General features: G+C 41.8%; 2 protein-coding genes across 2 annotated transcripts in view; both read left to right on the top strand.

The window, feature by feature from the left end:
* rpl11 (ribosomal protein L11) overlaps nt 1–1,273 on the top strand; it is a 68,095-nt gene extending 66,822 nt beyond the window's left edge. Inside the window, exon 7 of the mRNA XM_080441559.1 lies at nt 1,258–1,273. The gene's annotated coding sequence lies outside the window, so the exon portion shown is untranslated. The remainder of the gene's footprint in view (nt 1–1,257) is intronic.
* sfpq (splicing factor proline/glutamine-rich) lies at nt 389–9,642 on the top strand. Its single transcript, XM_080441561.1, has 10 exons — nt 389–1,356; nt 2,678–2,866; nt 3,127–3,428; nt 3,575–3,670; nt 4,367–4,563; nt 4,722–4,806; nt 4,978–5,092; nt 5,477–5,531; nt 6,167–6,276; nt 9,137–9,642. The coding sequence occupies exons 1-10, from the start codon at nt 523–525 to the stop codon at nt 9,245–9,247; spliced, it is 2,094 nt and encodes a 697-aa protein (XP_080297687.1). The 5' UTR covers nt 389–522; the 3' UTR covers nt 9,248–9,642.
* The last annotated feature ends 4,237 nt before the right edge of the window (nt 9,643–13,879 follow it).

Genomic DNA, 13,879 nt, shown 5'->3' with positions numbered 1-13,879 from the left:
GTAGTGTACATCTACACTACCAACAGAGTCAAGGAGTGCTCTTTCAATACTTCAATCACTGACTGTCACAAGTTTGTATCCTGTTGTAATAGGTTAAATGGGTAGTATATTTAAAATATATATATTAAATGTTGATGTGATACAGCTCAGCAGTAGTCTTAATTTTGTGTTGATTATTGTCCGTGAATCTCACTGAGGGATGGGCTTCATTTGAAGCTGCATCCTGCAGCAGCACTGACCAATGAAGGATCATCCCTTCGGCAGCACTGACCAATGAAGGATCATCCCTGCAGCAGCCCTGACCAATCAAGAGGCCTGGGCGGGTCTACATCAACGGGGCTGATCCTTGTGCTTTGTTACGGAGTCAAGTCATCAGTCTGTGGCCATTTTGAGACCAAGGACGACCCAGTTCTAGACAGAGGAACCAGAGGACGGCGACGACCGCTAGGCTGGAGTTCGGAGTTGTCTAAATTATTTCGTATACAAATTCGTTTCTTCGATCAATTCCAGCATTGAAAAAAAATGTCTCGGGATAGATTCAACAGGAATCCGAATCACGGCGGTGGAATGAATTTCCAGCCACGTCGGGGCGGCGGCCCCGGCGGCCCGATGCGAGGCGGACTCATGGGGATGGGGAACCCGAATTTCAGAAATCACCCTTTTCAAAACAACCAGAACAACCGAGGAGGACGCGGTGGTATGAATAATAACAATATGAACAAGCCGCCGAACGTCCCCGTCAACCAGGGAGCGCCGCAGACGGCGCCGCAGAAGCCCCCGCAGGGCCCTCAAGGAGGCACCGGAATCATCCCTCCGCCGACACCAGGCCCGGCTCTCACCATGAAGGGCACCATGCCGGAGCAACCGGCCCTCAAAGCAGTACCAGCGATACCAGCAGTACCAGCGGCACCACCGGCCGCGCCGCTGACGCCGGCCCAGATTCTACAGAAGACACCGGCCACCCCACCGAAACCAATCCTCGCGTCTCCTCCACCAGCTGCACAGAAACCGAACCTTACGTCCCCTCCGCCGAACCTTACGTCCCCTCCGCCGATCCTTTCATCCCCTCCGCCGATCCAGGCCAACAAGAACCAGAACCAGCCACAGAAGCCACCGATGGGGGGCAATGTGAACGGCCAGCAGCCGAACAAGCCTCAGCAGCAGCAGAACAGGCCTCCTGGGAACCAACACCATAACCAAGGCCGGAATTCTGGAGGAGGACAGCAACACAATAGACAACACAACAGGCCCCAGCAGCACCACCACCACCAGCAGCAACAACAGCAGCAGAGGGAGAGGCCCTCGAATGCATCAGATGAGTCTAATGTCAAAACCACAGCGAGCATCACGCCTTCGGTATGTCCAACTTCATTATTTGTTAATTAACATCGACGGGGTACAAACTAAGGTAACCTAATTGACCCGCAAAATGTCCCGAACGGGCCCATTTGATAACGTTTGTACCCCCTCAGAGGTGCAGATGAGGAATACCAAAAAGCTCGCCCCAAAACACAGTCGCCACCGGCGCAAATCCGGCGACCTCAGTACGGTCGCCACCTGGTAACAGTAAAATGGTGCCAAAACCTAACCGTATTTCTAAACGTAACCTCAGTAAACTATGTCTAACCCAAAACGTATTTCTAACCGTATCCTCAGTCAAACGAATACAAGAACCGCTGGGGGTGAGCGGCCGCCAAAAAAATGGGGATTAGTGTTTTGGGGCGAGACTTCCGGTTACCATATTTTCAATCATACATTATTTATGCTGTGGAATTTTCTAGCAACGCTGGCTTTATTGTGTCGATTGTGAATGCATGAAGAGTATTTTGGTTATGGCGTAATTATGGAGTAATTCGGTCACGTAGCGTTTTGTGTTCTCGAGTTTCTTTCTAGCATTCTAATTGAAGTTCGAGTAGTTTTAATGTCGGATGATGCGGACAAAGCATGCTAGTGTTAGCTGGTTAACATGTCAGGGCAGCGCGGAAGGGCGGACGTCTGTTGTGAGGCGACGCCACAGCTACCAATTCTAGTTTCGTCGGCACGTAGCACCGTATGGCGAGACGAACCGTGGCAGAAAACGTGCGCACCCAATCCAGCCTGTCCGCCATCTTGTGTTACATCCTGACGCTTAGCTGTAGCGCTGTTGTAAAGACACATACGCAAAGACACAAAAGCGTGGGTGTGAAATAGATACTGATGCATGTATTTGTTTTGTAACCCTCATTACACAAAACGTCTCGTCTCCAGAAACAAAGACGGCAGTTAATTTAATTAAATCTAGGTCAAATGTGTTGTCCTTATCCCATTATGCCATGTGTGGGGGATGGGCAAGAAGATCAATGGGCGAGGGAATAAAGCAGATTTGTCTGGGGAAACTTAGGTCACTTGAATTTGATATGTGAGTCATTGAAACATTTAGGGAGGGGACTTTTAAATACTTATTGATTATTGAGCATGTAATCAATAATTATTTAAAAGTCCACCTCCTTAAATTACCTGACATTTCTCACTTTGTTGTGCAAACATAGGTCTACATCCTTTTGGTTCTGCTGAAAATCAACTTAATTGTTGCACCTCTACCCATGTTTGACTTAATTTTGTCCTGGCCATCGAGCATACCTTTGATAGGTTTTGTAAATGTATTAATTTAATCTAAATTGTTTTGTTTCAAACGCAGGAGTTTAAGGCGACATTATCCTTGCTGCTCAAGCCTGGTGAGAAGACTTATACCCAGCGGTGCCGTTTGTTCATTGGTAACCTACCAAATGACATCTCAGAAGATGAGTTCAAGAAGCTCTTTGCAAAGTATGGGGAGCCCAGTGAGGTTTTTATCAACAAAAGCAAAGGCTTTGGCTTCATACGACTGGTAAGGAAATGCTACGACATTTTTTTTTGTCCTACAATGAGGTGGAAAATAGAACTGACACTTGACTTTTTAACCCGAAGATAATGATGCATTATACCATTTGGCAAGCATAGTAAGATGCTAGTTATACCAGTTATAACAAAATAATGGAGAGTACTTATTTGTGTACTTTATTGTGCACCCATAGCTCACTGTGAAACTAGGGCAGTCTCTCAAATGTGACGCAGCACTGTAATTCACCAGCTTTATTTTTTTTGCAGGAATCTCGTGCCGTGGCGGAGATTGCCAAGGCAGAGCTGGACGATATACCCATGAAAGGCAGGCCACTCCGTGTTCGCTTTGCCACACACTCTGCAGCTCTTTCTGTGAAGAACCTGTCACCGTTTGTTTCCAATGAGCTCTTAGAAGAGGCATTCTCACAGTTTGGGATGGTTGAGAGATCAATCGTTATCGTGGACGACCGTGGGCGATCCACAGGAAAAGGCATCATAGAATTTGCCTCACGACCTGCCGCTAGGAAGGCGCTGGACCGCTGCAATGAGGGTGTCTTTCTGCTCACAACGTGAGTTTTAAATGTTTCCATCGTCCCGAGAAAGGAGCTTATGCTTTTATACCATAGGTCAAACCAAATGCATGTTTAATAAGTGATTTATGATTTAGTATTAGCATGTGTGAAACCCAGGATAACCGCAATGTCTGTTTTCCCAGGTCTCCCCGGCCTGTTGTTGTTGAGCCTCTAGAGCAGTACGACGATGAAGATGGTCTTCCAGAGAAATTGGCACAGAAGAACCCCAGATACCAGAAGTAAGGAAAATTATTCACTACAGATCACTACTTCAGGAGCCAGACTTTACAGGCTAGTCTTGGGGGAAGTGCAGGTTTGTCTCAGTGCCAGGTTCTAAATGACAATGGTGTTGCCTTTATAATGCAAATGAGAGACCGCCCAAAGCACATCTTGGGACCTAGCAGATGGTGAGATAAGGAAGTAGGGGGTTGGGTCATAGCGGAGTCACAGCTGTTAAAAATCAATTCACACATCTGCCACTCATTGTCAAGTGGCAGATGTTACAGCGTGAATGAAATAACTAATCTCTTTTTATTTATCTATAGTCAGTGTAATTTTCCTTAAAAATATGTCTTAAAGCTTTATGAATTGGTGAATAAATAAAAACACGATTCACTGTTGTACAGGATATCACCTTTTGTAAATTAGCAATTCTCAACATGGGTGGTGAGAACGGTTCCAGTGGCACCAGATGTCTGGGTGATAATTATAAGTATAAAGAAAATCCCCCCAGTGATACTAATACTGTAGATCTTACCCATACAAAAAACCTATGCACTCATAGTCCTGTAATGTACTTTGGTTAAAAAAGTTCACCAAATTTCACTTGCATATTTGCTCATGTCCCAAGGTACGACACACAATACTAAAAGACAGAGTAGAAGGAGAAAGAGAGGTGGCCACACTCTTACACACTTTTACTTTTGTGCTCACAGGGAGAGGGAGGATCCACCTCGCTTTGCCCGTCCAGGCACCTTCGAATATGAGTACTCCAAGCGCTGGAAGTCCCTGGACGAGATGGAGAAACAGCAGAGGCAGCAGGTCGAGAAGAACATGAAAGAGGCACGTGAGAAACTGGAGAGCGAGATGGAGGATGCCTTCCATGAGCATCAGGCCAGCCTTCTTCGCCAAGGCAAGTGTGACATGAACGCCAACATGAATGATTGAGAAAGACTCATTAATGACTCAAAACAGTCAGTCAAATGATTGAGCTTACCTGACAACAAGTAATTAGTTCCTGAGAGATTTGTTGTTACCACTCAGGAGATTTAAACATCTTTTTCTATGTAGATCTGTTAAGACGACAAGAGGAGCTGAGACGCATGGAGGAGATGCACAGCGCGGACATGCAGAAGAGAAAAGAGATGCAGCTCAGGTATTTGTTTACACCTGTTTATCATTGTTGAATTATTAATTAAGAAATATATAAAAATACATTTCCAGTAACTAATCTCTTATTGTGGGAGGGTTTATATTTTTGTTGATAGTTTTCGACAGATGACTTGTTAACGTTTGTAAAATGTTTTGCCTTTTTCTGTCTAAACAGACAAGATGAACAACGTCGCCTGCGTGAAGAGGAAATGATTCGTAAGAGGGAGATGGAGGAGCAGATGCGTCGCCAGCGCGAAGAAAACTACAGGGGGATGGGCAACTTCATGGATGTGAGTAAAGTTGCACACGTAGAGCATCTTAACCCATTAAGACCTGAGGCCGATTCTACAAATGCCTTCTAAATCAGTAGTTCTCACACTTTTTCAAAAACTGTTCAAAGATGGCGGCTGTACAAGCTCACAGCACGGCACAAAGTGACACTCTTACACACTTTTACTTGAGCTTGTGTGTGTATATATGCGATTTTTGAAAAATCTAAAATGACATGGATGCTTTCCCGGTTTTAATGGGTTAAGTCTTTATAGTAAAATCAATGTCCTCATACGGACTTATTACAGTTGGCAATTAGACATGTATGCAATTAAGTTGGGCAAGCTATCTCGTATCTTCAATATTCAAGTGGTTGAATGCGGTCTTCTGTGTTTTTGCTGTAGAGGGACAGCAGAGAAATGAGGATGAATGCCGGTGGAGCTATGGGCATGACCGGTGGTGAGTAAATGCTTCTTACTTATTTAATTTATTGTCGGGGTCTTTCCTTGTGGTCCGCATACGTGTTCTTTTAAAGCTGCCGTTGAAAATTGCGCAAAAAGAATAGCTGTTGAAGACAAGTTACCATAAATAATAATTTCAGTTTCACACTTTTTGCCTTATGACATTCTGGATTTGGTTTTATATGAATTACATTGCTTGGTGGTTGTACTTAATGGTCACTGTTAAGTACAACCTTGCAATTTTGTATTCTTGTAATATTGGTTATCTTTAAACTAATTATTTTGGTCCGCAGACACAAGTAACGGTAAGCCACTCATTACAAGGATAATACTAAAAGACACAGAGGAGAAGGAGTTGGCCATATACAGCATAGTTCAGACAATGCAAACAGAGACAATTTCAGGCTTTTAGTGAAGTAGTATACTATACTCCCAAAGTGTAGAAATCCCAGGGGGTCTGGCCTACATAAGGCTTTGTCGGTCTGTCCCTCTTTTCCTACTCAGCCAATCAGATGTCGGCATGACGTCACCTCGACGTCACCTCGAGTATTTAACCGCTAGGGGTCTGGCACATCCAGGTCTCCTGGTCTAGTTTTTCAAATGTGTGACATGTAATCCTGTTGTCTTTGTTAGATATGGCCTTTGGCACACCCAACCAGAAGTTCCCTATGGGCGGAATGGGCTTTGAGGGACAGTCTGGCATGGGGGGACCCTCTCCAGGAGGCATGATGCCCAACGAAATGGTAACGTATCCCTCTAACCCTAACCCTAAAGATCTGTAGTTAACAGTAGTAGTTTTTTGGCTGGCTTTTCTACTTTACGGAAAAGCTCCTAGTTGTGTTAATCATTGAAGGTGAAACTGGCCTGCAAAAAATGTTTGTGGAAGATCAGTGGATATGGAGGTGTTCGGCCTGCAGATGGCAAGATTCACGGTGCCTTTAGAAAGAGGAATGCACCTACCTGAAAGTGTGCTTCTGTCAATGGCGAGCCAAGCCCTTCAGTTTTCAAATTTCCATCTGAAAACGGTCAACCTGCACTAAACCATATGGCATTGCTCTCAGACAAGCTCTTTCTAGAGCTGTAGACACCACCGGCTCTGCATTACTCTTGTAGCTTGTGTGAGTAGTGGACCGCTATTGCAAGCCCTGTCTCTTCTGTCCTGGACAGGCACTTACGTTGGCAAGAGGAATTGTCATCTCTGAGGGTTTTCTTTTTAATGTGTTGAAACTGGACAGACCACTTACAGGGCATCCACCTTCTTGCATCATAGCTAGGGCAGGCAAACGTCTGTACCATGAATCCACTCCTGTGACATGAAGTAAAGACCTCCTGGACCATCGGCTTGTAACGTTTGCCCACCTGTTTTATTTCATTTTTAATCTGAGCAATCTTTAATGATTTAGTGCTGGTTGACAGGTTTCAAAGCATTGTCTTAACTTCTGGAAAGAATTGTGCAAAAATCTATCTCCATGTTGGAGTACTATATTTCAACTGAGGGTGGTAGGCATAGCCTTGTGACTGTTCTACTTTGGTCTATGCGTTTTCAGTGGCCTTGAAACTACGTAATTCTATGTGCCAGCTGATTGAATACTGGACCATTGTATTCATTTTGGTGATAAGATCACGGGTTTACTTAAGTGGCAAGATGGGTTACCTCATAGGTCCTAATGGCCATGTTGTTTTGAGTGATATTTTTTTTTTGTTGTCAAACACAAGACACTGGTTTCATTTTTGGACTAGTGTAAACCACTATCTTTTTCCCATGCAGATAATCTTATGTAATCTCTACAAAGTGTTCAAGTAAATGGTCCCAATATGGCTGTGCTTTAATTTCCAAACCCAGCTTAAATATGAGATTTTCAACTTTACAAGAGCTGAAAAATAAGTTTTCGGTCTATATAATTTGAGAAGTTTGTTCTAAATGTATGTTAGGGATGGGTGTTGGGCATGTTTTGTACACGCGCACACACAGGCTTGGCGGTTAACTATAGCATGATGTTATATGCACATCATGAGAATAACGCACATATAGTGTTAATATTAACGTTGCCCTGCGGCCCAGCACTGTAGGATGGCTCAACATACTTAATCAGAGGTTTAAACCCTGGTGAAAGCCATGTCTTTTTAAGAATCATTCCTGTATATTTTGCATTTTAATTAATAAATCATAATATGCATATAGGACTAAGATGTAAACGATGTGCCTAATGCATACATCATGAAATTGTTATATATATATATATATATATAGTCACTAGTGGTGCACGTCTGCATTACTTAGTCATTTCGAATTGCTTAGGTAGAAGCAGCAGCAACAATCAAAGAACTAATGTGCGCATTTGAAGAAGAAAAGTGCCTATGGCACTGTTAGAATAGTACAGTATTGTATGGGGAACAATTATATAATATTTAGACAATTTTTTGTGTGTGAACTGTTGGCCGTGTACCTGCCCCATCCCTAATGTAGGTAGCAAAGTAAGAGTGAAGTTGCAAAAGAATGCAGTGAGCAGTGTCCTACTTTTTTTATGCCTATAGTAACTGTGCTGCAACAGCAACGAATACACAGCTTCTGAAAGTTGAGATGTTGGAAGCTTGGCGTCAAGACATCCTTTCTTGATTTTACAATTTTTACTTTCAGTTAAAATGTAGCTGAACCTGTTCAGTAGTTGTGACCTCTGTTGTGCTTCCTGCAATGGGCTTTTTGGAATATTTAAACGGCTCACTGACTAATCTGTTTCAAATTAGGAAAACTGTATGATTCACAAAACTGTTTGGCTCCCAGACATTCCATCTAATGCACATACATGAATGCCTTGTAGAAGGTTGTCTTGATAAATGTCCTGTGTAACTCGATTAAGATAATTTTTGGTGCGATTAATTGTACAGTATTTTAATCTCTGGCCCTATGCAGTATTAACATGGCATAGGTATGGAATTTGGATGGGCCCAGCTTTCTATGCTGTTGAATTTGTCACTGTTGTCACAACAGATTGGCAAATTATAATTATCCCTTTTAAAATTATATCCCTTAAACTATATCCCTTGTTTTAAAATTTATTTTATTTAGTGAGACTTTGGCAATAATAAAATATTCCTTATTTTGAGCCAATTTACACTTTACATTCCCTAAAGCACCTCATTAATATAATTCCAAGAGTATTGTTTAACACAGAATGGCAAACATTTTGGTGGTATTTGCTATACACTTCATTAATTCCTCATCCACCCACACGTTGGACATGTAATGGTAACAAGATGATGGTCGGTGCGCTGGCATTTCCAAGATGAACCACTTTTTGGCATGCACTGGAGACCATGCTAGGTAGGCACTGACTAACGAAAGCATTACTGTTTCTTCCTTTTCCGTATGTAACCTGTGGCACCTGTGGATCTTCATATCGGAATGAACCGTACCTTCGGATGCGTCTTCCTGCTGGTTCTGTTGTAAATCTCCCCCCTCCCCCCCAAAAAAATCAAAAACATATCCGTATTCATCCTTTCCATCTGCCTTTGGACATGGAACTGTGTGCTTTTGCACTTAACCCAACCCCCGAATTCCACACACTCGATCTCTACCATCTCCATTAATTGCTCCCCTCACAGCGCAATGAGCGCTTCCAGCAGGGTGGCCCTAGGGGAATGGGTCCTGGTAATGCAGGATTCGGCAGAGTCCGTGAGGAATTTGATGGGCCGGCCAAGAAAGCCCGCTTTTAAGTAAAAAAAAAGAAAAGGTGCTCTGCAGTACGATCTTAAGCAGCGCTATTTTGTATAGATGAAACTAAATCTTTGAGTCATGTTTTGTTGTATTTAATTTTCAAGTGTTCCTGCATTTTAGCCTGAGGACTCTATTTTATGGCAAGTTCAATATTTTCCAACTTTTTATTTTGTATTTTGAGTAGTGTGAAAATTAGGGTTCACACAACCTGTGATCTAGTAGTACTATGACCCATGTATAATTTCCTTTCCAGTTGTATCATGCTCTGTCAGTCGTCGTGAAGTGATGTCAATTGTAACATTTTCTCACCTTTCTATCTACGGCTGTGTTGTGCCATTTAAATTTTGAAGTAAAGCATGTATTACAATAAAGGCTTAAATCGGTTCTATCAAAATTGTATTCTCTAAAAGACATGGAAAGTCTTGAATTCTTTTAATTCTTCAAATCAAGTTGAACTAACCATATTTGTTCTCGAGAGTAGAGTGAGATTAATGTTGATGGCACTTTAATCTCGAGAGGCACAGATGCGCCAGTGCAGTCCCAAGGTGGTCATAGGAATCCGTTTTCATAGAAAATAAGCTGATTGCCTGGAGATGTTAAAGGAGGAGTTCACCCAAAAAATTACTTATTTTCTATCAATTACACACCCCATGAAGCCTTCATTTCATGGATTTATTTTTGTTTTTGTGGCATTCCTAAAACAATAATTTGATGACCGTGTGTATTTCCGGTAGGAGACACAAATAATCTACTTTGTGTCTCCTACCGGATACATTAGCCGGTAGGAGACGGGAATCAAATTATTATCTTAAGAATGCGACAAAAACAAAAAAGAATCCATGGATTCAAGGCTTCATAGGGTGTGCAATTGATAAAAATAAGTCATTTTTTGGGTGAACTCCTCCTTTAAATTCAGCTGGCATGTTACCTAAATCATGTTTTATCATTTTCTTTTTATATGTGACCTTTTGGCAATTGTACTGCTGTTTCTATTGCCAAAATGCCATTTCTGATAACTGCTCCATCGTTGTCTCGACACGTACAATTTTTTTGGTCAGATTTTATTTCTTCCCAATTGGGCAATGAAACCTAATATATTCCCATTTTAAGAAGGCAGCAACCATAATGTAATCATTTTGCTTGTTATAATGTATTTCAGCAATTTCTTTGCGCCTGCATTATATCAAGAATACTGCCATTAAATTGACTGGTCAGTATACAATAGTTAAAATATTTCCACATTAATCAAAGCTCATCACCTTCTGGTGGTTCAAAGCTCTGGGATGTTGTTCATTGAGTGCGCACAAGGAGGTGCTTGTGGATGGACTAGTGTAAAAAAAAAAAAAATCTGGAGTGAGTTTTCATAAACTCAATGGATCCCTGTAGGAAAACTGTACGGTGCTTACACACTGCAGAATATTGACAGTGATCGTCCACCTTGTCAGACTGCAAATTGACTTTTGAATCTACCTGACTAAGAGCTATGTCAAATGACGTTACACAGCAATGTTGTATCTTGAGAAAATAAAGCAAAGGAAGAAAATGTGGACCTGTGAGCAATTATCCAAAGGGAGCTGATAATATATCCTGCAATTTTTCAGTAAATTGTCTGCACATAGCAGTCTGTGATTAATTGCCCATGCAACACATGAAACCGATAAAGCTGCAATCACTTTTCAGGTAAAAGTAGCAGTTTCTGTTGAACACAAAGGATGACCTTATTTCTACGTTTTGGTAGCTGTTAAAACGACCCCACGTTGACGATCATCGTAGCACCAGCCACACTGTGCGAATATGGCCCAACATTTCCTACAATGCCTGAACTCATTAGCCACACATGGCAGTCCATGACACTGTTGTACCAAAAAAACAAACACTATTTTTTTTTTAATGCTACTAGGTGGACCTTGAAGTGACCAATCTCGTACAGTGTGTGTGTGAACAGTTATCTGGTTACAGCTTTTCTGGGCTGACTTTGACCACTGTAAATCTACCTTAACTCATTCAATGCCAGAAAAAACATCGTCTAGTTGCCACTGTGCCAGCGATTTTTGAGTTTTCACTCGCCTTCGTTCTAAAAATCATAGAATATTATTTTTCACAGCGATCGACCCACCGTAGCGGGGTCTTGTACACTCTGAGAAAAAAATTTGGCCAGCCGCGATCGTCCATTCCATGTATATGGGCAGTTGAATGAGGAGTGGTTTTCCCCCACAAAAAAAAGCAGAGAAAATAATTATTTTTTTCAAACAGGAAGTGAACGTGCTATTTTTTTTTTATCACATGGTTTTGCTGCCTCTGAAGGACTCAGATGGTGATCGCTGGTTTGCGAACAGCGCCATCTGGTGGATAAACACTGAACACACAAACACGTCAATGGCACTCGGCGCCTTTGGGAAAAAACACGTCAATGGCACTGAATGAATTAACAATTGGCACTCTTGCATAGTATATGGTATGGCAACTTCATAGAAAGTGGAGCTAAAATGTTTCCCAAAATTATTTTTCTGTGGATGCTGCCAAAAACTAAAATCCACTCCTATCCTTTTGAATAGTCAAAAGTGTCAGCCTGACAGTAAGGGCTTGTAGAGATACTTAGCTATGAAAACATTGTTTCTTGATGTCCTATTCATTATGTGGTTGTTACTAAAATGCAAATGTCAAAAATAGTTTTACATACTCTACATCGCTGGAGGATCATTTGCTAGCCTGAAATCAGAATGTTAAAATTAGCTTTGTTAATCTTAAACTGTGGACATGGCGCCTCCCAGATGCGCCATGGCCAGGTCTTACTTGAAAAAGATGTCTGATCTGAAGTGGCTTCATGGTAAAAAAGAAAATATTAATATATACATATAATGGAAATTCTGGTGAATGTGACTATGGAATTTAAATTTGCTATACCATCTGCACACTGCAGGAAATGGCTTTTAAGTGTGGGCCTATTTGACATGGAATTTTGTACACAGGCCCTGCTGAAAAGCTGTCGAAAGCTACCTCTTTTTCCACCTTGGTGTGCTTATTGCGAAGCTACGTCAGCTCCCCCTTCAAATGGCAATGTGGAATGGAAAACGGCAAAACACTGGCGGTTGAGCCAAGCAAAGAATCCATGAAGTGGATTTCCATGCTTCGGCTTGAGTTAAAAATAATTCTGTTTTCAGTGTTGGAGATGGATGTTGGTGAAAGCACAGGTGAAAGATGTAATATATATGTAAAAGTCTCAAACTTTCTCACGTCCATTAAAAACAAAGGAACAATGTTCTGCAAACACAATTCCGGACAAGGTTACAACATCTTGTGCTTAACACATTCACAGCCAGGTATTATTTAATTCATCCGCTGCTGCCAGTGTTTTTTTACCTTATATCAACGACCTTTGGAGAGCCACAGAAGCCACGTTGGGCACGCAGATGTAAACGAAGTGTCTGGGGGGTGGGGGAGGGTCTCCTCTATCCACTGGAACACATTTTTCTTTTACCGCGATCGGCCATTTTGTTATCGCCCGTGGAATAAGGCTTTTTTAAACCCCAAAAAATTGAAATCTGTTTTTCTACAAAAAATAACATGGGAGTGGACGGAAGTGACGTGTTTGGGATGACATCACATCCGTCCATTCCTTCTCTCAGAGTCGAGGGATCATTCCTAAGTTGTGTTAGAGTGCCTTCTTGTGGAATTTTCTAAAAATATTTCGATTTTCCAATATCTCCGTCTATAGCAGGGAATGTGTTAACCAAGAGCAGTCTAAACATTATGTCACTTACAGTTTAATGTACGTTTAATTGTGGCTTTTTGTGGAGGTGTTGCAATATTGTTCCCTCATAACCCTTGCACTTAAGCCCTTTTCCCAGTGGTCATAAAACCCACTAACCCCCAGTAACACGTCCTTTCCTATTAAAGGCTTAGGTCTTTAATGGGAAAGGTTACAATTTGCATTAGTTCCCCAGGCAAATGACTGCAGTAGTCACAGATATATCGTCTCCTGCTCAGATAATCAGAATGATGGAAACATGACACCAGGGTAGACAAGCCAATTTTGTCTATTTTCCAGCATGATAATGTGATGTTAGAATCAAGAAGGTTCATTAGAATGTAACAAGCAAAATTGAGACCGCTTGTGCTAATTTATATGCTTTGAAAATGAGACGCTGAACTCGTATATCTTTTTTTGATTAGTTCAACTTTTATAAGAATGGAGATTTTTTTGATAATGAATTTGCTTTGAAATTCATTCTAGCTTAGTTTAACTTTGTTGGTAACAGCCATTGTGCAATCACAGTTTCCACCCAAGCTTTCACGAGTGACTTATAATTCTACGACTCTTTATTTTGCCTTCACTCAGCACGTTGCCCCATATTCAACTGCTTTGTTTACTATTTCTATTGGGAAACATTATTTGTGACCTGGCTAAAACCATACCTTTTCAGCAAAGAAGGCGACCTTTAGAGTCAAACCAATTGGATACACCAATTTCGGTATAGTACAGAATAACCGAAAGGAACGGCTAGTGCCCCATAGCCTAGGACCAGACGAATCTGTCAGTGCAAAAAAAATTTGCTGTCTGTTCTGAATCCATTTCCTGCTCCCCAAGTCTGGGGTGACCAATCAGGGCCCAGTATTCAAATATGGGAGAT

Source organism: Gymnoscopelus braueri (genome assembly GCF_963280865.1).
Source record: "Gymnoscopelus braueri genome assembly, chromosome: 11".
Taxonomy (NCBI): domain Eukaryota; kingdom Metazoa; phylum Chordata; class Actinopteri; order Myctophiformes; family Myctophidae; genus Gymnoscopelus; species Gymnoscopelus braueri.
This window is presented reverse-complemented; position numbering and strand designations above follow the sequence as displayed.

What these genes read in the sequence shown, in the direction of transcription:
- sfpq (XM_080441561.1), top strand. Translation starts at nt 523, where the DNA reads ATGTCTCGGGATAGATTCAACAGGAATCCGAATCACGGCGGTGGAATG. An exon ending in GCTTTGGCTTCATACGACTG is followed by an intron (nt 2,867 to 3,126) that starts GTAAGGAAATGC and finishes TTTTTTTTGCAG; the next exon opens with GAATCTCGTGCCGTGGCGGA. An exon ending in AGCTATGGGCATGACCGGTG is followed by an intron (nt 5,532 to 6,166) that starts GTGAGTAAATGC and finishes TGTCTTTGTTAG; the next exon opens with ATATGGCCTTTGGCACACCC.